The sequence below is a fragment of the Malus sylvestris genome, chromosome 14, assembly GCF_916048215.2.
Source record: "Malus sylvestris chromosome 14, drMalSylv7.2, whole genome shotgun sequence".
NCBI lineage: Eukaryota > Viridiplantae > Streptophyta > Magnoliopsida > Rosales > Rosaceae > Malus > Malus sylvestris.
The window spans coordinates 16,091,454-16,116,539 of NC_062273.1; the positions used below are offsets into that span (position 1 = coordinate 16,091,454).

General features: G+C 37.2%; 2 protein-coding genes and 1 long non-coding RNA gene across 3 annotated transcripts; all 3 read left to right on the forward strand.

Annotated features, from left to right (window-relative positions):
* The first annotated feature begins 4,906 nt into the window (after positions 1–4,906).
* On the forward strand, positions 4,907–5,742 carry LOC126598741 (protein SPIRAL1-like 5). The gene is made up of 2 exons (XM_050265102.1): positions 4,907–5,236; positions 5,345–5,742. The coding sequence occupies exons 1-2, from the start codon at positions 4,994–4,996 to the stop codon at positions 5,417–5,419; spliced, it is 318 nt and encodes a 105-aa protein (XP_050121059.1). The 5' UTR covers positions 4,907–4,993; the 3' UTR covers positions 5,420–5,742.
* Positions 5,743–10,684: 4,942 nt separating this feature from the next.
* On the forward strand, positions 10,685–14,280 carry LOC126600921 (uncharacterized). The gene is made up of 4 exons (XR_007615620.1): positions 10,685–10,940; positions 11,059–12,445; positions 13,522–13,795; positions 14,020–14,280. It is a non-coding gene; the product is annotated as an uncharacterized LOC126600921 (long non-coding RNA).
* Positions 14,281–15,186: 906 nt separating this feature from the next.
* LOC126599058 (uncharacterized) lies at positions 15,187–15,738 on the forward strand. Its single transcript, XM_050265421.1, has one exon. It carries the CDS (start codon positions 15,187–15,189, stop codon positions 15,736–15,738), a length of 552 nt encoding a protein of 183 aa, XP_050121378.1.
* The last annotated feature ends 9,348 nt before the right edge of the window (positions 15,739–25,086 follow it).

Genomic DNA, 25,086 nt, shown 5'->3' on the forward strand with positions numbered 1-25,086 from the left:
CAACCCTCCAAGCCTTTCCAGTTTCAAACTTGTCCCTGTGTTGTTTCCCAAATGCACAGCTTTCACAAACCTCCTTCATTTCATCCATTTGAGGCAAACCTTGCACCATTTCATGTTTTTGCAGATTTTTTAGACTTTGAACATTCAAGTGCCCAAACCTTTTGTGCCATAGTCTCTCTGACTCAATTTTGCCTGCCTTCCTTTCCACTTCTTCCAAGCATTTCAGCAACAATGGAAAGCTTATGTTTTTCATTTGAACCTTCACAACCAGATTCAATAGAGTTCTATCATCATATACTTCAGCAATGGTATCTCCAAACAACAAGAAATAGCCATGTTCCATCATCTGTCCAACACTTAAAAGGTTTTCCTCCAGACCAGGTACCAACATGACTTCTTCAATGTGTCTTCTTCCCTTCTTGGTTTCTATGATGAGAGTACCTCTGCCAGTTGCTTTCACAATATCGCCATTTCCCATCTTAACCTTTCCAGTGAATGTAGTATCAATATTAGTTAATAAAGACTCATGAGCAGTCATATGATTACTGCACCCACTGTCTATATACCACACTTCACTGTCTTTTACAACATTGGCACTAAAAGCACAAAAGACATTGTTTTCTTCTTGTTCTTGTTTTGCAATGTTCACTTGCAGAGTGGTGTTTAATCTGCAATCCTTCTGCAAATGGCCAAATCTATTGCATTTGTGACATTTTGGCTTTCCTTTAAACCAACATTCACCAAAATGGGCTTTATCACAGTATCTGCACAATGGTTTGGTTTTTCCACCCCCATTGTTGCTTCCACTGTTGTATTTGTTCTCTCCACTTGGTCTTCCTTCCCACTTCTTATTTTTCCCTTTCCAATCTCTCATTGGTCTGTTTTGATGCTGATTAGAGTGATTTGATGACCCTATGTTTAATGACTGGAAGGCTTTCTCAGTTGCATCATCAGAATGCCTTTCGAGCCTTTGATCAAAAGCTCTCAAGGAAGCCATTACATCTTGAACACTGAGTGTATCAGTATCCTTAGTTTCTTCTATCACACTCACAATAGAGTCATAAGGCTTAGTTAAACTAATTAGAAGCTTTTGCACTATTCTTGGCAGTTCTTTTCCATAAGTTTTCATTTGAGTCACAACATCAAACAGCCTAGAAAAATAGTCTTTAAGTGGCTCATCTTCTCTCATGTGTGTATATTCAAAATCACGTCTAAGAGACTGGAGTTTTACTTTCCGTACCTTCACATCTCCTATGTATTCTTGTTGCAGAGTATCCCAGGCAGCTTTGGCAGTTTCTTCATTTGCTATCCTTGGGAATATGACATCGGAGATAACACCTTGAATGATTCCCAATGCTTTAGCATCATTCATCCTGTTCTCCTTCAATGTAGCTATCTGCTTCTCTGTGAGATCCTCTTCTAGAGCATTTACCTCCATTTCTGGTAACTCATATCCATTTTGAACCATTTCCCAGAGATCATACGACTTGAAGATGGTTGTCATCTGGATCCTCCAATAGTCGTAGTTTTCTCCATCAAAGACTGGAGCTTTAAGTTCTCCTCCACCTGCTCCTTTCATCTTTAACTTATATTGACAGTTAGGGTTTCAGCTTTTACCTGAACAACCCTCGAAATAGGTTCCACAACGCCCAAATTTCAGTGATCAAGAACAAAGCTCTAAGGCCATGTTAGTGTTTTGGAAGGTTTATATTTTGTAGAAATGTTCTTGACAGGGTTTTTGGTTATGGAAAAACACAGAAATGTAAGGAGGGATTTCGGCTATTGCAGTCTGCACTCTTAGCAGCTCATAGCAAACATATATATATGCTGTCAGTAGGTTTTGGTATACAAGGTCAAAACTTATCTCCATTGGAGCTAGTTGACAAAAACCACAACCACCAGATAGTATTAAGCTGATCTAAGCCCTTCACTGGAGCTTTTAATCTAAGCCTTACACTTGTAAAAAACCATTACTTAAAAAACAACTAGCCGTTACAAAACTAGCCGTTAGCATGTAGCTGCTTCATTTCTTCGATCAAACTGGAAGTGCATCCAACACTACTGACCATCGAAGTACAAGAACAGCTTTTTACAGGAATAACATAATTCATATTCGACTGAATGAGCGATGACACATTGGTTGACCATTATTATGTCACTTTGAGGGCCATATAGGGTATTGTATTTTTCTCCAACAACTCTCCCTGCCCAAGGTTCAAACAAACACTACTCAATTGCTGACAAGACCTCAACACAATAATTCATCACCACTTATATCTCAGCTGCCAACTTTCTACGAATCAACTTATTAGCAAACTTGTATACTTAATTCATACTATTACTTTTTGTTATTGATTAATTTGTTTGTAGATCCAACAAATTAAACCTCATATTATAATTATAATATTTTCTGTTGTTCTAACTTCGTAGAGTGCTAACAGTACTACTTAAGTTCTCATCTCAAAGAAAAACCTACCATCACTATCTTTTTGTTTTCTTTTAAGAATTTATCTGAATTGAACTGATTTTTCTTCTTTTCCTTTGAATTACTTTTGTGAGCTAGAAGCCCAGAAATACAACTATTACTCTATGTATATGTCCATGTTCTGTTTTTCATATTCTATGCATAAATATATATAGAGAGAGAGAGAGAGAGACAACCCCCTCTTTATAGATGCTGATAGACTCATCCATGCACTATCATACTGATTTAACCCCAACTAAGATTGCTTTAGTTCTTAAAATAATGTGGTTTTCGGCAATTAGGCCCAATAGTCACATGAAGCTGTCGAGTGGGTGACAGTTAAATATATCATGGACTACAGTAAATCGAAACCCATATGATATAAATTTCACCTGCTTTTTGACAGTAATGAAGTACTTTATAACACTTTTGTACGATTTCAAACATGTTATTATTGATTAATATCGAGAGTTGCGTATGATCTCTAGAGACATTGATCCATATCTGATTCACAACTAATATAGTTGCATACGATTTCAAACATTGTTTTATTAGATTAACTGACAGTTGCATACGATTTCAAATATGGTTTTATTAGATTCACAACTAATATAGTTGCATACGATTTCAAACATTGTTTTATTAGATTAACTGAGAGTTGCATACGATTTCAAATATGGTTTTATTAGATTCACAACTAATATATCGCTCTATAGACATTGATGATTGATCCATAGCATTCGCTTTACTGTAGTAGTGATGCTAGCTCTTCCGGTACGATTTCAAATATAGTTTACTGGTTTTGTTAAAATTGATTTTGTTAACTTTTTTTTACAATGATATATTTAAAGTGAAGGGTGGATGAATAAATTAGTTTTGAACTCATTATCCACAAGATTCGAACTTAAGTACTATAATTTATAATTGAAGAGTAATATCAATAAATCTTAATACTAAATGACATTTTAACCTGTTAATTAAATGCTTATCTATCAATTTCAATCAAATACGGGGGTAACTAAAGTTACTAGACAAGTCAAGTGATTAAGTTTTTTCGACAAAAAAAAAGTGATTAAGTTTCTATGTAATCATATGCCACTAATTCCAAATTATGGTAAAAATTGATTTCAAAGGCTAATCAAGCCCACTTGATCTTGACATTCAACCAACTTATAATTCTGTCTACCTTGCAAAGCAACTGTTTTTGAGTTATTTTTTGGGAATTCCTATTATTAGCATTCCAAAAATTTAATTATGTACTCTAGATTTTTTATATTCTGAAAAAAAAAAAAAACTCTTATGAGGGTTGTACAATTAGATTTTTGGAATGCCAACAATAGTTCTCTAATTTTTTTTTTCTGCTTTTCAATATGTTAACTAGTTTTACTAATTACATGAAGATTACAAATTAACAAAATTTATATCGTGCTTGCACATATATCAACTTCGTTGAATGTGGTTTAGAAGTGTACAACATTTCATTTTATTTCAAGCCAAATTATATGTGTGTATTGTTAAAAAACAGAGGTCTAATTGCTATATATTTAATTACACAAAAATTGACGAAATAATCATGCAATATAATATCAATTTATGCATACACATTTGACGTGTAAGAAAAAACAATTACTTTCCCAAAGCGTTCATAATTAAGGTAACAATTTGAGGATAGTCCTACAATTACAAGTAAATAGTGCATCATTCATAAAAATTAATAAAAGGAAATAGTTCATCACTATTTTCCCTTCAACTTAAACATTTTTTTCCCCAAACCCTTAACAAAACAAATGCTAATAGTTGTGAGGATCTGAATTTCAAAGTCCCTCACGGAGAGGGTTAAAATTTTTGCATGGCCATATAAGGGAATGGATCACTCTCTCTAATGCCAAATAATTTTAGGGTCAAATCAACTTCATTCATCGTGTCAATTCATGGTGTCAAGTCTATCCACATGTGAAGTCCAACATCCACTTTTGTTGTATGTCACTCAATTAAAATCTATGTGTTTAGCTAGGCTAAAAAAGCTCGTCACACAAATGAAAGCATATGAGAATATAAAGTTCAAAGTCCCACATCAAAGAATTGAGAAACATTACATAAACTTAAAAGTTCTTAGGTCACTACCTATTGAATGAATGCTTGAACAACTGTTTATTCATGATTGAGCGTTTCAATAAAAGAGCGATTAACTATGGATGGATCATGAAAGGTATTACATGGAAACTATTAGACAATCCCATACATATACCATCACCATGCAACAAGGGCAATTACTCAATCCATCGGATGCCGCCCCTTTCTAACCTAAATTATTATGCACCATACGATTAAAGTTGATTTATATAAATCACTAAAGAAAACAAATGACAAATTAGGTATGATGCATCATCATCGTCAACATCCAAAAATATGCACAAAGATTTCACACATAATTTGTTTATATATATTAGCTAGGGTTCTCTTTCTTTCTCCTATATACCTCTAACTTTAGACAAGCATATCTTGAAATTGTCAAACTAAGCTGCAGCCATGAGTAGAGGTGGGAGCTATGGTGGGGGACAAAGCTCATTGGGATATTTGTTCGGCTCAGATGATCAGCAACAAAGTCCACCTTCAACCGCTAAGCCAGTAATACCACCATATGGCATCGATAGATTCGATTCTAGTACTGAATTTAAGCCTCCAGATACTCCTACTAACTCTTCAGAAAAACATAAAATTTCCAACAACTATCACAGAGCTGATGGCCAAAATTCTGGGAATTTCTTAACTGTGAGCTCTCATGTTTTATAACTTATTTTGGGAATTCAACTCTTTGTAGCTATAGCTTACTTATTATAAATTTATAATGTATTTTTCTACCAAATGATATATATTCAGGATCGTCCAACAACAAAAGTTAAATCAGCTCCTGGTGGAGATTCATCACTTGGGTACTTGTTTGGAGATAAGTGATGTGGTTCTCTTTAATTTCTCCCACTTCTACCTAATATATATATTTGATTGTGATTTGGAGAAATTAAGAAAAAAAACTTGTATAATAAGAGGGATTTATTAGTCCTCATAAGTGTGAGATTCGCAAGGGTTTCAATTTATCTGCTTTATATTTGGGGGCCGGAAACAGGAAGACGAAGATGAAGTACTGGGTATACAACTACAAAAAATGTACGTTTGAATGATTTCCCCTTATGATGGAATTTATTAGCTAGGTTAGTCTATGTATATTTGAGTTTGCTAAGTTTGTCTACATATATATGAGAATATGATTTTATGTTTTATTTGGGTGTTTGAATTCTGATATGGTTCAATTATGTGTAGATGTTTATCTATCATACTTTGGCCAGATTTGGAAACATGAACATGACTCCGTTTGGGGTTTCGTTCCCATATTTTCCGACCACTATTCTTACTAAAATCGAATTGGTACTCCTTTTTATTTTCTTTTCCTTCGTTTTTGTATTAACTGCTTTTTCCTTACCAACTAATGGAAATTTAGTTCATGATTTGGTCTCTTTGAGTCTTTCAATTATGGCGTTGAATTCTCATACAATAAAAAAATTCTAGTAATTTAATTTATATTGATTACTAATTTATGTGTGTTTTTGTTTAATTCATGGTCATGGAAACAAAAAATTATTTGTTTCCACGTACATTAATTGAGTTACTCTCACGTCGATGGTTAAAACTTTTTTGCAAACAACTTAGCTTGTCTTATTACAATTTATGTTGAATCATGAAACTTGAATAAATTACTACGTACTGTTACTTATCTCTCCCTTGATTATTTTTTTTTGTTTCTTAATATTATCGTGGAAACTGAAAATTTGTGCCGGGAATCAACTTTTCCTTATATTCTGCATGTCCTTCGAATGTTCGACATAAACAAACTCTTATAGATAAGTAGCATTTTGTCGATCGGATCATCATCATCTTATATTATCATATGTATATGTTTATATGTAGGTTAGGTAATGGTTGTTTCTTTGTCTATGTACTTCTCACCCTCTCCATACGATTGAAGAAGATAGGTAACCCTATGAAGAAGGTTAAAAACAGTTTAAAAATTGTGCTTTAATTTGCCAAATTCTCTAACCAAAGTGATGCTTAATTTTATGTTTCATTTTCCAAATCGTGGAAAATGAATGTCTACAATCACTGCTTTCATATTAATAAGTCTGCAATCACTTGCTTAGTTAAATCAAACTTGCTGGTACCGCTGCTATTTGCAAGGAAACATAACTTTCAACCAGAATTCAACTTGTTATTGCATGAATATATCGTATATGTGGCTTCAAGAGTATTACCTGATTAACAAATAACATGTTCAAATGCAATTGCTGTTTGTTCTTGTTTAACCCTTGATCTAACTTAATATTAATTCATATTCCACCCTCCCTCGCCACTATATACAAGGGCGAATTTGATGAAGGGCTACGTGCCCCCTCTAAGTATTTTGGATTAAAGAAAAAAAAAATTATATATATATATATATATATATATATATATATTTTAAGTAATTTGTCAAAACTACCTTCAAAATATCGCCTTTTCAATCCTTTTTTTTTTTGTTTTGTTTTGTTTTTTTTTTTTTTTGTGAAACAGACGAGTTCGACAAAAGCTAAGCAACTTTGACATTTTTCTAGTGCAATTCTATCACTCGATCCTCATTGAAGACCACCAATAGAAAAATGTATATGTTTTTAGCAAAATAACACCGTTTTTCAGTTAAGTTTAAAGTTTCTTTCTTAAAATAATAAAAGGGCCATCCATCCTCCCTTTTCCCAATCCTCTTATAAATTTGAGCTCCGGCCCTATACCTATACGATATACTATTTGTTTGACCTACAACAATATTGACCTAAAGACACAAGAGCACTAAAGAGTGGGATATACAGTAAGCACACAATGGTATGGGTCAGCCAAATGCTCGACGAAATGCCTCATTGAAAACATTGGAACCCAACGAAGAGAGTCATGCATACGTCACTGCTTAGTTATGTCTCCAATGAGCTAACTTTCTAGATTCGCTCCTGACTAGATACACAATTGTTGTCGCCTTTGCATGCTCAGTTTACAAGAATTCTGGTAGCAAATATGCCATGCGTCCTAACATTTAAAGAAAAAAAAAAGGCTCTCCAAATACTTGAGCAAACAAATCCTGGGATCATTAGCTACGTAAATGTACAATTATATGATTTATATTCATATTTTATAAACTTAAAACTTCTTTAACAGAAATTGATTGTTTTATCTTCCAATATCTTCAATTCGCTCATATATACAATTAATCACTTCAATATCATATACAATTATAATCTTACTTTTCAAGGCTCGATATTACTGATCTTTGATTGTAAAGTATCCTCAACTATATACCTTTCACTCTAAAACTGTTTACTAGGCATCATCTTGCCTTGTTAATTTGTTTTTCATTTTAAAATGTCATGCCTGATTGGTTTCTAAGAAAAAAAGTTACTTAATTTTTTTAATTTGATAATGAATTATATGTTTGACTTTGTAAGTTAAATTTCTATTATTCTTTTTATGATATAAGTAATATTTTACACTAAAATCATCTAAACTACAAAAAAAAAAAAAGTTCTTTGATTAAGCACAAATCTGTAGAATTATTCAATAAACTTTAGAATTAACATCCATTGCCTTTATATATATAAGAATTTCATTATAAATAGTTGAAAACGTACATACGAAAAAAAAAATTCCACGATTTATAATCATAAGGACTAACTACAATTTATACCTCAAGATTTTGAGATATTTTTTTGAAATAGGCCACGACAATTCAAATTTTTAAAGAAGAATTTTAACATTTAAAATTTACCAATTTTGTTGTAAAAATTGTGGAAATGTATGCCCACATGCTTTAGCTAATAGTGAGGAAGACTTAAGAATAGTTGTGTTGTTGTTGATATGTGAGGTTTTTCAAAAGACAATCATTTCATTTTTGTAAACCTTCATGGATGTGGCTCTATGTAAAGAGCACTCTGTGTGTGATCACAATTCACAACAAAGAAAAAAAGTGAAAGCAATAATATCAATATCTCTCCCTTCCTCTCTTTACCTGCAATGCTTTTGTGTTATAGTTACGAAGCTAAATAGTGTGATATTTTGCACCCGCTTCGCTTCTATCCCTAGAAAAGGTTATCTCTCTAACTTTTGCCTATTTATAATATGTTATCAGCACGACTTTCTAACCTTAACCAGTTCTCATCTCCCTTCACCAAAAAAAACTTCCTCTAAGGATTTTACTGTTCTCCTTCCTCCTCTGCCTCACCTACTTGATGTACCCTCGCCAAGATCTGCTAGCCCTGTGCCTACTCCTAGTTCTCAACTAGTACAAAAACATGTTTGCGCGACGAAAACTTGCGCGATGTAGCAAATTTCGTCGCTCAAAGTATGTTTGCGCGACGTATGTGCACCTTCGTCGCGCAAAGTTGTTTTGCGCGACGCAGGTCTTTGTCGCGCAAAGTTTTTTCTTTGCGCGACGTAGGTCTTCGTCGCACAAAGTTTTTTGTTTTTTTTTTCCTTTTGCTTTTCTTTTGGGGTTCTTGCATTGCCTTTTTTTTGTGGTATCCACTTGTGTAAATATTTTAAATTGACGATCGAATTAGTTCATTGTATTCATATAGGGTTAAGGTGTAGCTGTAAAAAAAATCATCAAAATCGGAGTTAAAATAACCGTTAAATCGTGATTTTTCGTTTATCGCCGTCGAAAAGGTTTGTCCCGTTACTTTATATCTGAATGTTTGTTTTTTGCGATTTTTGGCATATGCGATCTCGAAACATATACAAACAAGTTTGACGGTTGGATTGTTGAAACTAGTTTCGTACAATGCGTATCCCATCAAAACAATATATTCCCTAATATTTTGAGTTTATTTATACTTTCATTAAGTATAACATAAGATTTTGTGGTATCAAATAGTGTAAATATTTTAAATTAAAGATCGAATTCATTCATTGTATTCATATAGGGTGAAAGAGTGTAGCTGTAAAAAATCATCAAAATCGGAGTTAAAATAATCGTTAAATCATGATTCTTCGTTTATAACCGTCAAAAAGTTTTGTCTTGTTATTTGATCTCTGAACGTTTGTTTTTTTCGATTTTTGGCGTATGCGATCTCGAAGTATATACAAATACGTTTGACGGTTGGATCGTTGAAATTAGTTTCGTAGAATGCATATTCCATCAAACGATAACACTTAAAGTTTATTTATACTTTCATTAAGTATAACATAAGATTTTGTGGCATCTACGAGTGTAAATATTTTAAATTGAAGATCGAGTTTATTCATTGTATTCATATAGGATCAAGGAGTGTAGCTGTAAAAAATCATGAAAATCAGAGTCAAAACTACCGTTAAATCATGATTTTTCGTTTATAACCATCGAAAAGTTTTGTCCCGTTACTTGATCTCTGAATGTTTGTTTTTTCGATTTTTTGCGTATGCGATCTAGAAGCATATGCAAACAAGTTTGACAGTTGGATCGTTGAAATTAGTTTCGTAAGATACGTATCCCATCAAAACGATAGATTCACTAATACTTAGAGTTCATTTATACTTTTCATTAAGTATAACATAAGATTTTGTGGTATCTACTAGTGTACATATTTTAAATTGAAGATCAAATTTGTCCATTGTATTTATATAGGGTTAAGGAGTGTAGCTGTAAAAATAATCAAAATCGGAGTTAAAAACTACTGTTAAATAATGATTTTTCGCTATAACCATTGAAAAGTTTTGTCTTGTTACTTGCTCTCTGAATAATTGTTTTTTGTGATTTTCAGCGTATGTGATCCCAAAGTATATTCAAACAAGTTTGACGATTGGATCATTAAAACTATTTTCGTAGAATGCGTATCCCATCAAGTTGAATGGTATATATATTTATTAACTTTAAATTTATTTATTTTGTACATATAATACTTAAGAAATTGAATGATATGTATATTTATTAAGTAGCTTTAATTTTATTATTGTAGTTTGGATTGGGTTTTTGTTAGAAAAATATATTATTGTGGGTTTTACGTAAAAAAAAATTGAATTTGGAAGGAGTAAAGTCACATTTTTAATAAATTTTATAATTTAAAAAATATATATATAACTAGCGCGACGCAGAAGTGTTGTCGTTGCGCAAAGAGTCTTGCGCGACGTCATAATAGATCCATGTGTCGCGCAAGGGGGTAAAATTTTGGCGCTGCAATTGTAAAAATTAGGCGCTCTTTTGAATTGGACAAACGGGGGTAAAATTAGGCGCTGGAATTTGCAATCGTCCAGACAACTCTCTTTCACTCGGTCTCTCGCTTCCCTCTCTCTCACTCCGATCGTCTTTGGCTTCCTTCATCTGCCACTTCCTCGAGTGATTTTCAAAGACGCCGGACATCCACCTCATGCAATACAGTGCATGAGGAATTCCTCGCCGTTACCCACCCATCGTTAGACGAAGACAAAGGTAACTGCGTAATTAGGAAATCCTAATTATCATATATACACTTAATTTAGGGTTTTATTTGTTGTTACTTTGTTGTTAATTTAAGTGTAATTAGGGTTTTATTTGGTGAGTGTTGCAGGAATCTGTGTTTGCTTTAATCCTAAATTAGGGTTTTATTTGAAGGCTCTGTGTATATTGAAAGCTCTGGTTGCAAATCTGTGATTTTTTTAATTGGTTGCGGGGAAAATGCAAAGGTAACTGGGCTCAGGAAAATGGTATGAAGGAAAGCTCTGAAATTAGATATTGCTATTATTATGTGCTAGAAACTACAGTACCCTTTCGTCCCTCATCCGCACACTTTTTACAGCTGCTTATTAATCACTTATTAATAACTTAACATGCTTAGCAAACCACTCCTCTGCACACTTTTTACAGCTGCTTATTAATCACATATTAGTAACTTAACATGCTTAGCAAACCACTCCTCTGCACACTTTTTACAGCTGCTTCATCTTCAACATTGTACCTCATGGTCCAACTTTTGGAAGTATCTTCACATAGCTTGTTTTAGTTTTCAGACTACATGCTAATTAATGTAAGATAGAACTTGTGGAAAGTGGCTTGATCTTGTGCATATTTAGCATAAGCAGAACCCTTGCAAATGATGGCATATAATTATTAGTACAAAGATGCAACTCTTCTGGTGTGATTTGATTACTTACTAGCGTAACTGAACTGGCGATGATGGGGTTAATTAGGCTTTGTTGTCTTGTCAAGTTGGCCAAAGGAATTTGTAATCCTTTTAGAAAAACATATGTATATAATATAATACATGTAAGAGAATTAGTGCATTCCTATAACAAGTTGGAGATGGACTGGAACCAAAAGTTGTTATGTTCCACTACGAGAAAAAAGAAATGTATAACCAAACTCTGTAAAGCAAGCAAATGAAAATTACTAAATGAGAATTTGAAAATAATAAATAATGATAAGAATTTGAAATTACTAAATGAGAATTTGAAAATAATAAATGAGAATTTGCAATGCGCCTATGTCGTAAGATACACTTTTAGGATTAATAATTGGATTAAGGCAGATTTCCATTATATAAATCATGTACCAATTGCCAACTAGGACGACCTTTTATGCTTTCAAACTTTCTCTCTACCTTAGCTAGCTAGCTATGAACTTGATGATATTATCATGATGTCAATCAATTTAATCATTGAATTACTGCTTTTATTTGAAATGGTAGCTACAAGCCAAACTTGATGATATTATCATGATGTCGATCAATTTAATCATTCCATGTAGTTAAGCTTTCAATTTGCTTTTAGAACTATTAAATGTAATGAACTTTGGTATTGCCTTTGTTACCTTAATCTGTATATTGCCTTTGTTTCCTATATCTTCTCTGCAACCTATTGGAGTCTAAGTGAGAAAGCAGCTCATTTAGAACAAAGAAGGTGCGCTTTACCACAAGGATATTTGTCTTGCAAAGTAATACTTTCCCATCCAAAAGTTTGGTACATCCTGTAGTCCTCTCATGTTTTCAATTGCTCTAATTTATTATTACTTTGTCTTCTCTGAGTTCTATTTCCCTCCAAATTGCTAGTGCTTTGCTTTCTCATGTTTCTTGCTTCGAACATTACTACTGAACAATTGATTCCTGAACATTTCTTCAACTATGAAGGGGTGCGCTTAAGAGGGTTTGCTATGTAGGTGTAGATATATGTGGTTGAGAGGTATTGACATGTAGGGGTAGATTTTTTGTCCCCAAGTGTCTATCTTTGCTTTCTCTTTTTGAGAAGAACTTATTGCTTTTCAATGATCTGGTATTGTGATTGATGGGAGCAAAGCAAATGTGAGGATGAAATATAATTGCTATTTAATACTTGTTTGTGATTCATTTACTAGATGTCACTTGGTTCTATTTTCTATTTTCTATTCTGGTTTGCTCTGTTTCTGTTTTTTTGTTGGTTAGTAGAGATAGTGGACTGGGGTTGGTTGCACAATGCAGACCATAACTTCCCTTATGCATTTTGAGCTAATTTATTGATAAGGATTCCATATGCATACATCTCCTTTCTGTTTCCCCACTCTAAAGAATCAGATACCTCTCTACGTTTTGCTACTGATTGGTTCAGACTGGTTGATGCCCTTGTTGACATCCAAGTTTTGTCTTGTATGTGAGTCGAAAAGGAATTTGTTGGGTGGCATCTTTTTTACTATTTTCTTCTTTCCACATGTTTCTTGTGTGAACTTTACAAGAACCTCTTTTGATTGATTTTCTTCAAGTACTACTACCTCTATCTTTTTTGTTCCGTGTAATTTTCAAACCTAGACCTCATGCCATCACAATCACATGGATCATTCCACATGATTCATTTACTAGAACACTAGGATTTTCTTTGTGTATGAGACAAACAGACAAAACATTGTAGGTTGAAAAAATATGAATGCAAAGACCTAAAATATTACTTTGTATTGATTGAATCGAATACCCGTTACTTTGTATTCTTTTTTTTTTCTGAGATTAGTTTCAAATGCAAGAAAGGATTAGTTTCTAATGTTATATTTTTATGGTTAAAAAATTGTATAGATGTCGCAGTTGATCACTTGTTGTCGGAGTGTGACTAATGCGCCTCCTGCATTATCAGCATCTACTGCTCCAGGCGTGAGTGCTCCATTGATTGGGGAGCCTACACCCCTTACTGAGGCTGCTCCTATGGCGTCCTAGGTGCCCATATCATCGACGTCATCAGTGTCGGTTCAATTGCTCAGTGCATGGCGGCCTTATCGGCACTGTCGTGAGCCGGAGCCTTTTGATCACACTTCCTCGACATTCAGAGTCAAGGGTGGGGCCTCCCAGCCAGGTATTTTTTTTCTAATTCTCACTGCGTTGTATTTTTTTATTTCATTTTAAAACTATTATTTTTATGATTGTGAAAATTTGCTAGATTGTGAAAATGTGTTGTGAATTATTGTTATTTTATTGTTTTAAGGTTTTGGGAAATGATATACTATTAGGGGAGGTTTTGATGAATTTTCTGTAGAAATTTAAGCTTAGGGTTTTTACCATTTAAGTTTTTTTGGGCAGCTAAAAGAAACACCAGGGGGCCTAATCGAATGCTGAAGCCGGCATAGAGCGTATGTTTGTCCGCCTCCTTGATGAAGATTGCGTATGACTCGCGACATCGTGGAGTGGCTACCTCATAGCAGCATAGCAGCGTCGCTACTAGCTGTGGTTATGTTATTCAAACATTGTTGTCTTGTGCAATTGTAGTTTTTTCTTTTTTGTTCAGACATATTGTATGTACATTTTCATATATTTTATAATTAAATACTTTTTCTTGGTTTATTAATTATTGTTTACAATTTAATTACAACATTTATTAAAAATTAAATAAAAAATATTTTTACCAAAAAAAAAAAAAGGTTTGCGTGACGAAGAAATGACCTACGTCGAGCAAAAGTACTTTGCGCGACGAAGATCCCTGCGTCGCGCAAAAGTACCTTTGCGCGACGCAAGGATCTTCGTCGCGCAAAAGTAATTTACGCGACGTACGACCTACGTCGCGCAAACCCTACTGTCACTGCCTTGGCGAGACGATTTTTGCGCGACGAAGGACCTACGTCGCGCAAAGTGTTTTTTTTACTAGTGAATATAATAATTACTAATATTTTTTATTTCTCATTTGGTGTAGCTCCTGATTACTAACCCAATGTTTATTTATGTTAATTTTACTGCGACGAAAGATGGTGCGATACAATCCCCCTTCTTGAACTGCAGATTTAATTTTACTGCAATTTTAGGTGGTGCGGTATAATCGCCCACCCTGTTCTGCATATTTAAATTTTTGTGTTGTTTAAGTGGTGCAGTATAATCGCTCATCTTATGCTATATTGTTTCAATGATAGTGGTGCAGTACAATCGCCCCCTTCATTAATCATGTAAATCTCGAGCCTAAAATTTCGAGTGTTTATCATTATGGCATGAAGATCAAAATGAAAAATTTGTAAGAGTCAGAAGTTTTAATATTATATTCTTCGAGAATACATATTATTGCAAGTTCTTACACATCTCATTTTTCTTTTAGAAAAGAAAATGGCGAACTTAGCAAAGCTTGATTTTGTTGCCCTGGATATTATTAAGAAAAACTACCTTACCTGTGTAGTGGATACCAAGATCTATCTAGAGGCAGGAAATCTTGGAGAAACCGTCAAGGAGGAAAACAGTGTATCCTCTCAAGATCAGACGTAGGCCATGATCTCTATCCTTCGCCACCTTAATGAAGTACTAAAAAGCGAGTACCTAACGGTTGAAGATCCATCAGCCCTCTGGAAGGCATTGAGAAATAGATACAATCACCAGAAAACGATGATTCTTCCAAGGGCTCGTTATGAGTGGACACACATGAGGATCCAGGATTTCAAGTCGGCTACTGAGTACAACTTTGCAATGTTCAGAATTAGCTCCCAGATGAAGCTTTGTGGGGAGATCATCATTGAGGAAGATATGTTGGAAAAGACTTTCAGCATTTTTCATACCTCTAACTTGCTCTTGCAGCAGAAGTATAGAAAGCGAGGCTTTACAGAGTACAACCAACTGATATTGGTGGTCCTTGTGGTTGAACAAAATAATGAGCTTCTAATGAAAAATCATCAGTCCCGACCTATTGGATCGGCGCTATTCCTAGAAGTGAATGCTGCTTCACTTGAAGTGAACACCATATCCTGTCATGGCAATAATTACAAACAAAGACGTGGCCACAACCGAGGCTGGTGGAACAGGAAAGGCAAGAATCATAATGTCTAGTTTTATAACCAGGGTCCAAGGCATAATTCAGGTCCGAGCTTCAAAAATGTAAATCGCCACAAAGGTATAACTTATATGAATAACACTCTTACAAATCTTGGAGGAGCCTGCCATAGGTATGGTGGCAATGAACACTAGGCGCGTACCTGTCGTACCCTAAAACATCTGGTGGACCTGTATCAAGCCTCCCTTAAGGAGAATGGTGTCAAAACCAATTTTCTCGACCAGGCTAAACTAATGGATATACCTGATCCAGTGTTTGATTCATCAGGGTAATTAAACATAACCCACATGGATGTTTCATATTTCATTGTGGAAAGAGGGAATGAAGTGTATCGGTCCGATTGAATCATTTCTGTTTGATGTACTCTAATTTCTGTTTGATGTACTCGGGAACTTAGGGGAGCACTATTTGTATCATACTTGACCAATCCCAAAACTACTGAGTACCGGTCAACGTTATACCGTCAAGGACTCATAAGAGTTTCCCTCAAACCAGGAGGCCAATCACTGCGTGACACGTGTCGACATCAGAAGCCAATCATAGCACGACACATGTCAACATAAAAAGCCAATCACAACACGACACGTGTCAATGTCAGAATGAAACTAGAAACTCTCTTCTATAAATAGAGATCATTCTCTCACATATTTCCTAATGTCATTTGTACTAAATCATTGACTTGTACTCACTAAAGGAGAGCTTGAACCTATGAACTTGTGTAAACCCTTCACAATCAATGAGAACTCCTCTACTCCGTGGATGTAGCCAATCTGGGTGAACCACGTACATCTTGTGTTTGTTTCCCTGTCTCTATCCATTTACATACTTATCCACACTAGTGACCGAAGCAATTTAGCGAAGGTCACAAACTTAACACTTTTTGTTGTACCAAAGTTCTCACTGATTTTGTGCATCAACATTTGGCGCCGTCTGTGGGAAACGATATTTATTCCCACTCTCTTCAGCTTTGTCAAGCTGGTTTCCACCATTCATACACTCTCTTTTGACCAGGCATCCCTCTCCAACATGGGGAGCGAAGGAAGCCACAACACACAGAATGACACCCCTCTTGCACCTAGTGTGAAGTAACGAAAGAAAGAAGGAAAGAGGGTTGCTCTTCAAGCTAAAGTCAATGAGCTAGAAGCTCAAAACAACAAGATAGCAATGAAGAATGAGGTCCTCCAAAAGCAGTATGAGAAGCTCCACGAAACTATGCGTACTTAAACACGCGAGCTTGTTGCCCCTGTGGACATTAACCATCATCTGGGTGCCCCCCAACACGGAGGGTCACCTTCCTTCGACATGGGTATCCCTGATGAGGAGCGAGCTAATCATCAAAACATTGATCAACATGAGACTTCTCTCAACCCAGCAGCTTCGACCCGAAACAGGAGAAGTGGAGGAAAACACTTCCTTGCAGAAGGGTTGGAAAGATCGAAAGCCGTTTATCGTGACTGCCGAGACTTCCTAAAGCAACGTTGAGAGAATCCCCTCCACATATGCTCGAAGATCAATGACCCAAGGGTCTCTGAAAGACTCGGTCCCCTCCCATGACCCAGGCCAGCTGCCAATCTAGGGAAGGAACGACACGTCCTAGAGGAACATGAAGGTATAGGGGACTCTGAGGTATTCCGACAGACTCACCCTATAAGTCAGTACGGCAAGTCCAAGGAAAAATCACACGCCCTTGCTCAAACTTTCCTACTTCCAAGAGGCGATGGAGACTTACGAAATAAAATCCCAATGGTACATGACTCCACTCAAGACCCCCTTGTCTTACAGCTCATTGAGGAAGTAAACAAGTTGAAGGCCGAACGTCAGGCCGAGATACCTGACTGGAACCAACCCAGACCTGGCCCTCTCACAAGGAGGATCTTCGACACCCAATTTTAAGCGAAGACAAAACAAAAGCTTGGTTTACAACTCTATACTGGAAGGGAAGACCCAATTGAACACCTTAACCTCTTTGAGTCCATCATGGCATATCGGATGCACACCGACGAAGAGCGACGTCTTCTCTTCCTCTCCACCCTCTCTGGCGGAGCTCTAAACTGGTATTGCCGGCTTCCACCTGAGATAGTAGACTCATTTAAGGAACTGAGGAAACTGTTTGTCTCTCAACACATCTTTCAGATCGATTGCTTGCATTCTGCAGATGACTTGTACACTATTTTCCAGAAGCCGGATGAGTCATTACGAGAGTATGCTGGTCATTTCAGCCATGAGTATTCTCGTTGCGCTGAGGCAGATGACAAGACCGCCCTCAAGGCCTTCACGGCAGGCCTTCGTGACTGTTTCTTTAAGTACATGATCAATGCCAACACTTGGAAGACTTATTCTGATGTGATGGCACATGCTTACAACCATGCCTCCGCTGAGGCAATGACATATTAAGGGAAACCCCCCACAACCACCCCTTATCAATAAGTAAGGAATGGAAGCCAGATCCAACCAAATGAGAAGATCTCGACCTTCCAAACAGTAGCGGTGCCTCCCCCTGCCTTACTTAATACTTTTCCAAGTCAACAAACATATCAATCTCAAGGAAAAAGGAAAGATTTCCATCCTCACCAGTCTCATTTTAGTAAAATGAGTAAGGGACACTACCGCGATAACCAAGGGTATCGCCATGATAATCCTTGACCTCAGGCAGTCAACATAGTGGATCAAGCACGTGTTAGGACAACCCCTACCCCGAGGTATGATGGATACACACCTTTAAACACCACATGCGTGGCCATTTACCCCATCATAGCACACTTGATACCGAAGCCAATGCCGATGCACCCGGATTACAAGCCCACGAAGAACATGGGCACGTTTTGCTGCTACCACGAGCATAACGGCCATGACGACGAGAAATGTATCACCCTTCGTGATCATATTGAAGCTTTGGCACGTGAAGGAAAAATTGATCAATTCCTCCTTCACCCTCTAAGGCGTAACCGTTACCAACGGCAGGTCAATGTAATATATTCCATAAGTGGTGGCACATCCATATCTAAATCTTCCAACAGGGCCATGAAAAATAGTGAATGAGCTTTAAGGTCTGGCCACCAAGTGTTTCACGTGGAAGACATCAAGGGAGGTAAGTACAAAAGCCTAACTGGGATCCGATATGTTTCTACCCTGAGGAAGAAAGAAATATCATCTACCCTCACAACGACCCATTGATCGTGAAAGCTCACATAGCCAACTTTGAAGTACGACGAATCCTGGTAGACATGGGGGCTTCGATTAATATCATGTTTGCTGAAGCTTTCAGGGCACTTAATGTAGCTGAACACTTGGTCGACCGCTCAATTTCCCCTTTGATAAGCTTTTCCGGTGATATTGTGAAACCTTTAGGGAGCATACACTTACCTTTCACCATTGGTACAGGCCCTTACATAGCTACCATTACCACTAACTTCCTGGTGGTTGATTGCCCAACAATATACAATGTCATCTTTGGACGCACAAGCATCAATGATCTCAAGGCCATGGTATCCACACATATGTTGTTGATGAAATTTCCAACCCTCTATGGCAATGGTTACATCAGAGGAGATCAACTTAGTGCACGATCATGTTACAACATTTCGGTCAAGCAACATCACCTGCCTATGCCCAAGGAAACCCTTTCTATACATGACCAAGTATAAAAGACCAGCCCAGATGAAGCCAACTTGGATCTTCACGGTGGCAACAGTCAACTCGACGATCCTCGAAATGACTCTTTCACCCAGTAAACACAATGTTGGAGAAGGTTTCTATCTCAAAAGATTATCCGGATCGTATGGTGAAGATTGGTACCACCTTGTCACCACCCATTCGGTTGGCATTGATGTCTTTTTTACAAGAGAACACTGAGGCCTTCGCCTGGTCATACGAGGACATGCCAGGCATCTCTCCCGATATAATCTGTCATCGCTTAAGTATTGACCCCAAGACCAAGTCAGTGAGACAGAAGCGAAGATCTTATGATGCTGAACAGTATGAGGCAATGAAGGCAGAAGTTGAAAAACTCAAAGGCATAGGCTTCGTCCGTGAAGTCAATTATCCAACGTGGGTAGCAAATGTTGTCCTTGTTAAGAAGAATCCGACCAAGGAAAGTTTCATGCTCTAAAAGGTCTTGTGGAGAATGTGTGTCAATTACACCGACCTAAACAAAGGATACCCGAAGGATAACTTTCCTTTTCCTCTCATAGACAGACTTATAGACTCTACGGCAGGGTGTGAACTCCTGAGCTTCATTGATGCTTACTCAGGATATAACCAAATCCTCATGAACCCTCCTGACCAAGAGCATACAGCCTTCACTACTGACAGGGGACTATATTGCTATAAAGTCATGCCCTTCGACCTAAAGAATGCATGAGTGACTTATCAGAGACTGGTCAACTCAATGTTCGCCGAACAGATTGAGAAGAGCATGGAAGTTTACGTTGATAATATGCTAGTCAAGAGCAAACATGATGACCAACACATCACCAACTTATCCAAAACTTTCACCATTCTGAAGAGGTATTTAATGAGGTTGAACCCCAACAAATGTGCCTTCGGCATAGGCTCTGACAAATTCTTAGGCTTCATGATAAGCAAACGAGGCATTGAGGCTAATCCCAAGAAGATCAAAGCCAACATCGACATGAAGGAACTGGTAACTTTAAAAGACATCCAGAGCCTTACTGACAAGGTGGCAACCTTAACTAGGTTCATCTCTAAGGCCACTGACAGATGTGCTCCTTTCTTCAAAGCACTTAAGGGAAGTAAGAAGTACATTACATGGACTGATGAATGTGCTGAGGCATTTAAGAACCTCAAAGACTACATGAGTAAAGCCCCTTTGCTCTCGAAACCTGAGGTGGTGACACTGTTTATACCATATTTACGGCCAAGCAGTGGTAGACTTCATCGCTGACTTCACATATCCTGTTGACATTGTTTCTACGCCTAAAGAAGTGGTTTCATTACCCTCAGAAGCTCAGAAAATAGAACCAACAGCCCCAGCATGGAGTCTATATATTGATGGCTCGTCCAACCAACAGGGTTAAGGAACATAACTAGTCTTTATGACCCCTGACAAAGTGACGATGGAGTATGCTATTCGTTTCAAATTCAAGACGTCGAACAATGAGGCCGAATATGAAGCCCTCATAGCAGGCTTACGTTTGGCCAAACACCTTGGGGTTAAACGAATTGATATCTTCAGTGACTCCCAATTAGTGGTTAACCAGGTCACCAACAACTTTGACGCTAAGGATAACTTCATGGTAGCATATCTGGCTCAAACACAATTGTTGCTCAAGCACTTCCACTACCAGATCACCCAAATTCCTCGAGCGGCAAACAGTCATGCAGATGCTTTGGCTCGCCTAGCCTCAGCGGTGGAAGACAAGATTGGGAAAAAAATTCAGGTCGAATTGTTGGCAGTACTAAGCACCATGGCTGCGGAAGTGTGCAACTTACAACAAGGATATAGTTGGATTACCCCGATTTATTGAGTCCTTACTCATGGCACCCTTCCAAATGACAAAGTCCAAGCTAAGCAGATTTGATACAAGGCTACCTGTTACTTGATCATTAATGACCAACTCTACAAGCAGGGTTTTAACTTACCATACCTAAGATGCCTTACGCCCGTAGAGGCGGAAACTGTCCTTCAGGAAATACATGAAAGAGTATGCGGAGATCATGCTGGATCTCGATCCCTAGCACATAAGGCTTTTCGCCAAGGATATTACTGGCCAACACTCCACGAAGATACCATCAGAATATCCCACTCATGTGATAAGTGTCAACGCTACGTAACTATTCCGCATTCCTCTCTCAAGCCGCTCACTCCTATGATCAGCCTTTGGCCTTTCGCTCAATGGGGACTTGATTTGATCGGTCCAATGCCTGCAGGGAAAGGCAAGGTTCGCTATGCAATCGTTGCAGATGACTACTTCACAAAGTGGGCCGAAGTAGAACCCTTGGCAACCATTACTAAGGCAAAAATAGAAGACTTCGTATGGAAGAACATCATTTGCAGATTCGGCAATCCCAATGTGATAGTTACTGACAACGGGCGATAGTTCGACAACAATAAGTTCAGGATGTTCTGCTCTAAGTTCAACAATAACTTATGTTTTGCCTCCCCAGCTCATCCTCAGTCTAATGGACAAGTTGAAGTCATCAACAAAATAATCAAGCTAACTTTGAAAGCCAGCTTGGACAAGGCTAAAGGTTGTTGGCCAGAATTTGTACCCCAAGTTCTTTGGTCATACCGCACTTCGTATCGGACATCAACAGAAGAAACCCCATTCTCACTTACCTTTGGTAAAAAGGCAGTTGTCCCAGTTGAGCTTGAGCAAGCAACATTCCCAGTCCAGAACTACGTGCAAAGCGAAAATGACAAACAACTTACCCTCAACTTAGATCTAGTCGAGGAACACAGAAACCAGGCTCACTTGAGGAATGTCACCTAATAGAAGCATATTTATGCGACTTAGTTAACATGTTTTCTTGCACTTACTTAGTTAGTTATTGCTTATAAGAGTGTTTTAAACCATTTTCGTATGTTTGTAGGTCCTAATAACAAAGTTGGCAAGAAAAGTGCATTCTGGTGCATTTTAGAGCAATTTTGGGCTGAAATGGATTGCATGCACTTGGAGACATGAGGATAGACGTTTTGGGAAGATTAGAATTCAACATATGTGTGTGCAAGTGTGTGACTTACAACTAACAAACATCATAGATGCCATGTGATGGAGACAACATCATACAAGGCACGTGCAAAGACACCCACATGCAAAGGCAAAGAAACACACACGGCATGGAGAGAAATTGTAGTGGTTTGTGGCTTAAATGTTGAAGCAAGTGTGTGCAAATGTAAAGGGGATCTAAACATGGACAGCACACAGCATGTGCAAAGGAGAAACAAAGATGATAACATACACATGCAAAAGAGACACACACATGCAAAGAGGGAGAAATGCACGGCAAAAGAGGGATATATCACATGGAAAGACATGGCACATGCAAGAAAGGAGATACTTTCAGCCACAAGAACAAAGATGACATACACACACGGCATGGGCAGCAGGAAATAAAGAATGAAGGAGTGGACAACACACACACATGCTAAGAGGAGTTGGCACCATCATTCATACTTGTGCAGCAACAACCCTTGATGATTACTTCACATTCTACAATTTCAAGCAGAAAAATAGGAGATGGATAGACGGACGGTTTGGAAGAAAAGAAAGTGGAGACATCATTCACACATGGCACATGCAAAGAAGGGAGACATCACTCATACAAACACATGCAAACTGCACGGACAGCTGGAAGTGTTTTGATTCAAATCTGCCGCAAGTTTGTGTCTTTTCTCCTTAACCATTCACCACCCTTTTTACCATTACATAAGCCTAAAATTCATATATATACAGGGTGCAAATTTTTAGTTGGGAGAGTGGGGAGAGACACATTCTGCCGCAAGGCAGAGTATTTCTTCTTAACCATTCCCACATCCCACAAACACAAAGAATTCCCTTCCCATTGGCGTGGCATCCATCCAACATAAATACATTCATAACCTTTCCATATATCCATACACATCCTAGACACTTGCTGCAACAAGATGGTGAAAACAAAGGTCTTTGGCGCTTTAAGCTTGGAACTTTGGAGCGTTTTAGGTGTACCTTGTTCTTGCTTTCCATGTCTACTTTGTTATTTTCTAATTTTGTTGCAATTATGAGTGGCTAAACCCCTATTTAGTTAGGGGGAAGTTTGAAGCCATGAACATGCTTGAGATATGAATTGATTTCTTCCAATTGTGATTTGATAAGTTGTGATTGCAATTCAATTATCTATTTTCTTCATAACTGATTCTTGTATGTTTATTAAGGATGCATACTTAGTTTTCATGCATGAATTAGATGCTAGAATATAAATGAGTTACACCTAATCGTTACAAGTTTATATTCATGAGTAGTGAAGGTTGCTTGTCACAATCGCGTTAATTGAATTCTTGGCAAACGTATCATGCATTCATAGTTACAATTACCTCGTCAACACTTATGATTTTCACTAAGCGTAATGATCTCTGATTGTATCTCTATTATGCATTCATATAGGGCACTTTTAGAGAATGATTTGGGTTGTCGCATGCATTCATCCAATTCAATGAGTAAAGGAAAATCTGAGGGTTAATTTGTGCATCACGGTTAATCTGGGGTGTTGAGCATCATAGTTTATTGAAAAGCAATTGGAAATCGATTCATGTACAAGTGTGTCATGTGTGAAGAACGGACCTCTAACTAATCCATCCATCATCTTATTTCTTAAATTCGTTTTACAATATGCCTAGTTTTATAACTTGTTTGTTTGTTTCAAATTCATCAAAACTAAAATCCCCCTTTTACTTTCTTGTTTCAAAGGGTTTAAAATCTGTTTTGTTTGTGTTTTAGAGTGTTTTGAGTCAAGTCAAAACCCAAATTTTGTCCAAAGTTGTGTTAGAGTCAGAAACTGCCTAGTTTGTGTTTTTAGGCAGTTTTGAGTGTTTTTAAGTTGTTTTGAGTCTTGTGAACCTGTTTTGAGTCATTCAAGTCTATTCAAACGTTTTTAACTTTGTTTTTATGTTTTTGAGTTAGTTTAGAGGTTTTAGCAAGCCCTCCTAATCCCCGGTTTAGAACGATCCCTACTTGCATTTATACTACAATTTGACAACAAGATGGTTTAATGTGTGTTAAGTTAATTTTCGCACCATTGCCTACAAGCAGTGCATCTCCAACTACTATGACTCAAGGGTCAAACCTCGTTCTTTCCAAGTGGAGGACTGGGTATTGAAGAAAAGATTACTCTGCGACAGAGTCCCTAGTGAATGAACACTTAGTCCAAACTGGGATGGACCGTTTGAAGTTGTTAGCATCAGTCGCCCTGGCTCCTACAAGCTTAGAAGCTCCGATGGCAAGACCCTTGGCCATCCATGGAATGCTGATCACTTGAAGTACTATTACAAGTAAACTCACATTGTACAAGTGTTAAGCTTCAGCCGTTCGGCATCCTATGTAACGAAAACTATTTGGCATGAATTCAATAAAGAGGTGATTTAGACAACTCGATCCTAATCCTCTTACATTCCAAGCAATGAAACACTCGGGTTCAAAGCTTCAACATGAATGCTTCCAACATGAAACAAAGTCTAAGTATATGTCAACAAGACTATACAAATAAACGAACAGCTTCACAATATATTCGTTCAATCATACATTCCAACACATTTATACATAAGCCAACTGTGCTTTGAAAAGGTTCAACATATTTTGTGTCATTCGACACTTGCTACAATGTGCCTAGACACCTTGCCCTTATTCTCA